Source organism: Bidens hawaiensis, unplaced genomic scaffold (assembly GCF_021521415.1).
Source record: "Bidens hawaiensis isolate Kalapana, Puna unplaced genomic scaffold, B.hawaiensis_p1.1 tig00002553_1, whole genome shotgun sequence".
Lineage (NCBI taxonomy): Eukaryota > Viridiplantae > Streptophyta > Magnoliopsida > Asterales > Asteraceae > Bidens > Bidens hawaiensis.
Window position 1 is genome coordinate 1,374,698 of NW_027491139.1, and position 8,521 is coordinate 1,383,218.

General features: G+C 32.8%; 1 protein-coding gene across 1 annotated transcript; it reads left to right on the forward strand.

The window, feature by feature from the left end:
- Positions 1 to 426: 426 nt before the first annotated feature.
- LOC143620353 (calcium-dependent protein kinase 24-like) lies at positions 427 to 4,023 on the forward strand. Its single transcript, XM_077092057.1, has 8 exons — positions 427 to 949; positions 1,423 to 1,546; positions 1,836 to 1,979; positions 2,105 to 2,257; positions 2,596 to 2,711; positions 2,800 to 2,970; positions 3,255 to 3,485; positions 3,654 to 4,023. Exons 1-8 carry the CDS (start codon positions 431 to 433, stop codon positions 3,780 to 3,782), a joined length of 1,587 nt encoding a protein of 528 aa, XP_076948172.1. The 5' UTR covers positions 427 to 430; the 3' UTR covers positions 3,783 to 4,023.
- Positions 4,024 to 8,521: the final 4,498 nt, after the last annotated feature.

The window sequence follows — 8,521 nt, forward strand, 5'->3', positions numbered from 1 at the left end:
ACTTCATGTTGTGATTCGATATTTTAAAACAAGTTGCACGTAAGTAAAATAATTAAGGTTTCACATTATCTATTTTAAAAGTTTGAGAAATAAAAAATAATAGTAAAGAATCACAAAATATCCAACCTCAAAACTCAATAGCTTTAGTTGCATTGTGCATGAGTCACTAAAGCTAAAAGGACAAAGGCCAAACTTAAAGCTAAAATAATAACATTTTATCGTCCCATCTATTTACAAAATTTTCGGAATCATGAATTATTAATGCTAAAGAACCACAAATATCCAACCTCAAAACCACCATCGAATATTCCAAATTTTCATTGTATCCAATCCTCAATGTAAGAATCTAGAATCTATGTTGCACCCCCCATGCATCATCCAAGCAAACCCTAATTAATTGCATTACATTTACATTAAACAATCATCATCAATGGGGGGTTGCGTGTCTGTTGCCAACGCAAGCTATATCAAAAGAAGCAAAAACGGCCGTGACCAACCCGTTCCATCGGCCCGATTTAAACACAAACGCAAGAAACCACAAAGGCCTATATACATACGCCCGGCTCGTCTCATCGAAGATACAGCTGGGAAAAACATATACGATCGTTATGAAATCGGGAAAGAGCTCGGTAGGGGTGAGTTTGGGGTGTCTTATGAATGCCAAGACATAACAACGGGCGAAAGGGTGGCGTGTAAAAGGATATTGAAGAGCAAATTAAGGGCGGAAATTGATGTTGAAGATGTGAGAAGAGAGGTGGCCATTATGAGATATATGCCTATGCATCCTAATATTGTAAGCTATAAAGATGTTTATGAAGATAGAGATGCGATTTATTTACTCATGGAGCTTTGTGAAGGTGGTGAGCTTTTCGATCGGATTGTTGCGAAAGGTCATTACACCGAACGAGCGGCTGCTCTTGTTATCAAAACCATTCTTGAAGTTGTCCAGGTTATTATTAATTATCTTCGTGTTCTATACTAATTTGTCCAGGTTATGAGATGTGAAGAAGCCAAACATTCTAACAATATTCATTCATGATCTTTTACTCTTGTTTCCCGGCTTATATCACATTATCACGCATCAAGGTTTATTGGACCACTAGATTGGATTGCTCAAATGGGCTTTATGATTGGGCTTAGATAGGCTCATAACACGATACTCTCTCTCTCTCTCTCTCTCTCTCTCTCCCCCCCCCCCCCCCCCCGGATTTATATAGCTCATTTCATAGATTAGATTTGGATTTATACAAAAGTTAATGCTCCTATAATAGTATGGTTTTCTTAAAACAATATAAAGAAATCTATAACATTATAGTGAAAAAAAAATCTAAACTCTGTTATAAATGTTGTATAAGTTTATGTGCATCCTTTATATGTTTTTGTTTTAGACATATTTGATATGCTATAAACATATTTGTGTAGACATGCCACAAAAATGGAGTTATGCATCGCGATTTGAAACCTGAAAATTTCTTATATGATCATAAAGGCGAACAAGCATCTCTAAAAGTAATCGACTTTGGTCTCTCTATATTCTTTGAGCCCGGTATGTCTTCAAAAACAAATTTTACTTGCTTGTTTTCTCGTTGTTGCCTATTAGTTTAATTAGTAGCATAAACACAAAATAAGAAGGTTGTGAACTAAAGGAAAAATTAAACAAAAAATTGATGCTATAATAAGCAACTAAGGAAACATATAAGTTTGACATGAGCATGGATTTGTAGTTGTGTTTTTTATGTCTCATATTTGTCACACCTTCATTGTACCATATAGTGTGTATTAGTCACATTATGCAGCCCAACTATCTTACCCGGAAGAAACTGATTTGTGTGTAGGACAAAGATTTAGGGAGGTCCTCGGAAGCCCATTTTACATGGCACCCGAGGTGCTAAAACGGAATTATGGAGAAGAAATCGATGTATGGAGCGCTGGTGTCATTCTTTACATCTTGCTTTGTGGAGTTCCTCCTTTTTGGGCAGGTATGATCATTTTGCGGGGTTGTATGTAATTAGATTAAACGATAAGGGCCTAAAGATATGCAACAATATGAATCCTAGCAGATTAATTTCTCACATTTTGGTCTTTTGCATGGGACAATTTACAGAAACTGAAGAGGGAATATCTCAAGCAATAATAAAGGGCGACATAGACTTCATTAGGGACCCTTGGCAAAAGGTTTCTGAAGACGCGAAAAAACTCGTAAAGGGCATGCTCAATCAAAACCCGCACGATCGACTCACTGTTGAACAAGTCCTTGGTATGATTTGGATGAAATTTGCAATACTAGAAAACAGATTTTCATCAAAGGAAAAAAATGCCCCAAAAAGAGTAAAAGCAAGTTCTTAAAAATCAATAGTATTTATTTCTTTAGAATCTTGTGTTAATGTTTTTTGTTATATAGCGACCACTATATATTAAAAACTATTTAATAAGAAACTAGATATAACGAAACATTAATACAAATCAACCGATAAAAAAACACAAGTTAAAGAACCACAGAAAGGCAAAATAAATCATAATTGTTATCATGCGACTATAATTAACCTGTAACTCTACAATAAAGCTACTATATGACTTTGGTAACATGTGCCACAGAAAACCAATGGATTCAAAATGCCCACAAGGTCCCCAATATTTCATTGGGAGAAAATGTACGGTCAAGAATTCAACAGTTCTCTTTGATGAACAAATTTAAAAAGAAAGTGATTAGGGTAAGTTAATTAAATTTATTAACCTTTTTATTTTGCTAGTTTGAAGTCAACACTTTGACTATCTTTAGGGTTTGAACTTTTAACTTAGGTGGTTGCAGAAAACTTGTCACATGAACAAGTTGATGGTCTGAAACAAATGTTCAATGATATGGACAAGGACAAGAATGGATCGCTTACGTTTGAAGAGTTTAAAGACGGTTTGTGTTCGATTGGAGATCAACCGCTTGATGATCCTGATGTTCGGATGTTAATGGATGCTGTAAGTACCATGATCATTCAATACCAAGAAACTGGACATTTGTGAATTGTGACCGCTAGGAAATTCATAAAATTTATGACAGTTTTGTGACTGAAATTTTAACAGTCAATCACAAAATTAGCAACTGGCACATATCTGGCTGCAAATTTTACGACTGCTTTAACTTTTTCGCAAAAAATTTAAAAAGTAATTAATCAAGATTAGATAATAATTAAATATGTTACATGATTTGTACATTAGACTTTAATGTTATAAATTAATAAATTTATTTTATATTTTTGAAGGCTGATCTTGACAAAAACGGTGTACTGAGCTGCGAAGAATTTATGATGGTTGCGATTCACTTAAAACGAATTAGCAACGATGATCATCTCCGCCAAGCTTTCCACCATTTCGACAAGAACGAAAATGGTTACATTGAGTTTGATGAGTTGAAGGAGTCTTTGTTTGAAGACCAAAACTCTAACAATGAGAAGCTAGTTAATGATATCATCCATGATGCAGACCTAGATAAGGTAACGAATGATAAATACGACAAAAATTTTAATTATCATATATAACTAATATTAAGTTTTGTTGAGTCGGGTTTATCATTTGGACCAATTTCTACTCCAAGCCCCAATCTACAAGTGAGATATTACTGGACACGTTTGTTTATTAAAGTAAAAATATATGTGTTGTAGGATGGGCGGATCAGTTACCCGGAGTTTGCGGCGATGATGACGACAGGGATGGACTGGAAGATGGAATCTCGACAATATTCGAGAGTGATGTTGAATGCAATTAGCGTGAAAATGTTCAAAGATCAATAGAAAATATACACTAACATTCAATGAATTTTAGAAGTTCGAATATGGATGGAAGCAAGCAAGCTAATACATTTTGTAAGCTAGAAAATGAATCAAAACCTTTATAGAACTTGATCGCGGGCCGAGATTACATCTTGCAAGTTATTACCGGTCTAATGTAGACTATCAAGAACTTGCAGTATATATCGACTTAAGACTTCAAACATAAAATAAGAACTCAATGGTTACCTACTATAAGCACGCAACTACTTATATAATTTGTAAGTAATAGGGATGAACATAAAAAATATAAAATGCCTTTACCACTTCAACCAAACAACTTTCTTTTAACATTTTCGTGCAAATAATATACAAGTTCATTATAGATACACATTATTGTCAATCAAAATTTCCATATTATACGTTCAATACAAATTTCAAAAAACAATAATGTCGGTTGAACCCATCTAGCATAGGCAGTTCCTATTAATATACATATATGTGTATCAAGTAACAAGACGAAGAACATAGTAGAGATACATGTGTGTAATCTAGTGTATCGACGAAGGACATAATTGGGTCTACATATACGTAAAAAATCACACAATGTATGTAAATTAGTATGAATATAAATTCAACAGTTTATTATTTGGTTTACATATATGTAATCTCAAAATATGTATTTTATGGTGTGTTTTCTAATGACAATATATTTTTATTATAGTATCAAATATTTTGACGAAGGTTGTTAGAAGTACCCAAAAAGTATTGACCATAAAAAAACAAATGTTCGGCTCCTCTTCTGAATGTAAGATGAATCAAGAGCATGTGTCATATTACATTTACCTTCTCATCCCTTCATCATGTTGTGTATAAGATTATTTATGTAACTCGTTGCTAGCATCGCTGCTCATTTTTCGTTTCGTATAGTTAAGCAAACTTATTAATAACTTAAGTTGCTTTGCCTCGAGCCAGTTGACTTGTATAAATATAAAATCCAACATCAAGATAAAAGTAGCTCTCTCTTAGTCTCTTCTAAACTCTCCCGTTGCTTTAACCAAGTAACTCGCTCGTAATATATTAATACTTTGTTATTGTGCTACTTAAAACTTTTATAAAAGACGATACAAAATCATCAAAGTTGATAACAACGAGCCAAGTTAGCAAACCATGAACTAGCTTGATGCCAACAAATGATAACTTATCCTACTATTCACGAGTCGCACTAGGCTCAGTTTAGAATCAAGCTTGAGAGTTGAAACTAATAAACAACACAAGTCCACTTAGACTCTATTTATCGAGTATTAGAAATAAGTCACAAATTGTTTAAACAACCAGAGCTCATCTTGATGTTGCAATGGATGAACTTTTCACGTGAAGAAGATTATATGAGAGAGAGAGAGAGTGAGAGAGTATTTAAGTAAATGAGATAACAAGACTAACACTGTATTCTCGGGTTTAAAGTTAAAAAAAAATGATAAGATTGGATGTGGAAAAAAAGGAAAAGAAATTATATACTTAAAAAGAATTCTCGAGTTAAAATAAAAGAAAAGAAAATAAAAGAAAGTGTTAATTACATTCTTGAGCTAGATCGGAAGGAAAATATAAAGAAAAATTGTAACTTTACAATTATGTCCTCATATAGTCATACCAACATGAAAAAGAGAATTGAGATAGGATAAATTAGTAATATTGTAATGGTCTAAACTTTCCTTCACAGTCATGTCATATTTGACAGGAAATTTTTGAAAGAAAAAAACCCTAAATTTTCTTTTCATCATCTTTTTTTTCTTTTAATGAAAAAACTCAAGAATGAAAAAAAAATTCTTATATTTTCTTTTCCAATCTTTTAAATAAAAAACTCAAGAATACAGTGTAATATATTATTTGCTCAATCTACATTATTGTACTTAAGAGAAAAGCAATGAATGCTAGTTGAAATAACATATGAATGCAAAAGATTATAGTAACTTTTATTTTTCTTAATTTGAAATCGAAAATTGAAATTTGTTACATGTTTAGGCTAAAAGTGTGGTAACTTTTAACTTTTCATTTCATTTCAATTTTTTCCCCCTAATTAATTCATTGTCAACATAATTTGTTTTGTGAAAAGAAAAATGAAATAGTTTGAAAAGTTTATAGAAAACCAACTATAGACATCCATCCACGTGTTGGAACATAAAGTGGTACGTGCAAGCTACAACAATTGTCAAAATCGAAACACGATAGGAACCAAAGCATCTGCCACGCACCATCCTCTGACTGAGACACCTTACCGGCTAAAGCGCGTGTACATGCACTGACGGTTATAGACAACCACCACATACCAAACAGTTTGTGGCCCTAGAGGAACGTGACTCTCCAACGTACGCTATAGAGCGTGACAAAACGTCGTGTTATTACTTTTCTTATGTATGTTACACGTGGGTGGTCTGTAGCAAATACAAATAAAAAAAGAAATCACATCATTAATTAATTGATAAAGTTTTTAACAGTTTTTTTATAAATTAATTGAAAAAATAAATAGTAACGTCACATCCTGAAACATATGCCAAATTGAATGCTTCGTTGTTTATGCTCGGGCATTATATTTTTGATGTAATCGTGTCAGCTAAGTTGTGGTTGCTAATGCTAAAATTGAATAATGAAAGTAAGTTTTAGACTTCAAACAAATTCATCATGAAAATCTCTACAAAGTCATTAGGATTATATAACCCCCCCCCCCCCCCCCTTACTAATGTCAACGATGTATAAAAGTATACCTATCTAGCAGTCAAACATGTGATGTCCATGTAGGCAGATTATCTCCCAATGGAGTAAGGCGCCTGAGGTTTTTGCTTTTGGAATCCGAAACTCGGTTGAGTTGTATGAAAAAAAGCTTTTCAGGCTATTTGTTTGATTTGTTATGGTGTTTGGGAAAACGCGGAATGCTTTGGTGTTCAAAGGAAAGTCAGTCTTGCTAACGAACATGGTAAATGAGATTAAAGTTCCCAGGTTTCTTTGGGGTGTAGAATAAGGCGAAAACGATTGCTTTCTCTTGGAAGGATTGGGGAGGTTTTAGAATTTGAGGTTTCATTTGTTGTGGACGTCTTGTTTAGCTTTTCTTTTTTGCTTCTTTTGGTATTCGTTTAGTTACATGTCAGACTTGGTTTTTTAATATTAATATATCTTTATTGACCGTTCAAGAAAGGAAACACAATAGGATGTGATGTAACCATTGAGATTGCGAGACATCAACATCAACATATTTGCGGAGATCTCAAAAAAGATGAGTTCACAATTTCAAGATCTCAACAAACACAACCTTTTAATGGTAAAATTGTATGTAACGAATGAATTAATGATACATAACATATATGTACACACAAACATAAAGCCATGTATTGAATATATTAGATAAGAAGCTATATGTTACAACCGTATCTTATTATCTACTTCTGATCAAGAATTATCACATGTTTATCTGGTGCGTATATATTATATTATATTCGTAAAAAGATCTACTTATAACCAAAAAAAGATAATTTAATTATCAATAGTGTTCGTGCATTACTTTCATCTTTTAGTGTTGGCAGTTTTAGTATACTATTATTGATTGTAAAATTAGAAAGTGTAAATTGTGGTCCATGTGGTTAGTTGAAAATTACTAGTCATTTAGTATAAAAATAAATATTTTCGGTCAATGATCTTTTGTTTTCGTTGCAATTAACTCCACCTCATTAAACACGATTAGAGTTTTCTGTCTGGTATGAATGTATTTCAGTCTGTTCACTAAGGTACAAGCATATTAAGATTTAACCTTTCTGTAATTAACAAAAGTCACAAACAACTTTACTAATATTTCCGTCTCCGAGAACTGGAAAATAATTTTGGGCCGAAAGCGAAAAATATTTTGGGCCTAAAGTAAAAAAATAGTATTTTGTTGGGTTTAAACAATTTAATTTTTAAATTGATTGCATTAGTTATGATTTGGGTTGTTTAAAAAACTAATGTATAAATATAAGTTAAAACATGTTTCAAATGAGGCTATAACCCACAACCTTTGAGTTGGGAGTCATAACCCTTTGCAACTAGACCAAGTTAGTTATGTAATTGTGTTAAAACATTAAGTATAGATATAGTTTTTCATCAAAATACATGTAATGAAAAAAAAATAAAAATTTGGGACTATGACCGTCGACTACCCTGCCATATGCCATGGTCGGGCTTGCCATGATTGATTTGTTTTAAATCAAGAAAAGAAAAATTAGTACGTTAAGTAAAACCACGAGTTTAAAATGACTGAAATAGATAACTTAGATTGTAAACTGTAACGTAGATAACACATTATACATATATGCATGCATACATGACATGTAATGTATATTGTAGATAAGAAGCCATAGAGTACACGCATATCGGTTATCCGGTATTTGTCTTTTCACACCGTATATCACATGATTATTATATTTATACCCATTAAATAATCAATTAATAACCAAATTAAGTACTTCAATTACCAAAATACCCCTACGTTACTTTCACGTGACTAAATAAATCGAGTATAATGTGGGCACTTTCGGTATACAAAAATAATATTATTGGAAAAGTCGATAAAGTACAAGTCAGGTGACTCACCTGCCTGTAACTTTATCACGGTTTTCTTCACAAACCGCTTTATAAATAACAATCGGTTCTCAGCATCCGATACAGGCAATTGTCACACGTTACTCCAATTTTTCATCAACCAGTAGTCAACAATAATAATAGTCTTCGGCTCTAAG

Bases quoted from the DNA above. Each gene is read 5' to 3' on its own strand.
- LOC143620353 (XM_077092057.1), top strand. From the start codon at position 431: ATGGGGGGTTGCGTGTCTGTTGCCAACGCAAGCTATATCAAAAGAAGC. The intron at 2,258-2,595 runs GTATGATTTGGA...CATGTGCCACAG, and splicing joins CACTGTTGAACAAGTCCTTG to AAAACCAATGGATTCAAAAT. The intron at 2,971-3,254 runs GTAAGTACCATG...ATATTTTTGAAG, and splicing joins TTCGGATGTTAATGGATGCT to GCTGATCTTGACAAAAACGG.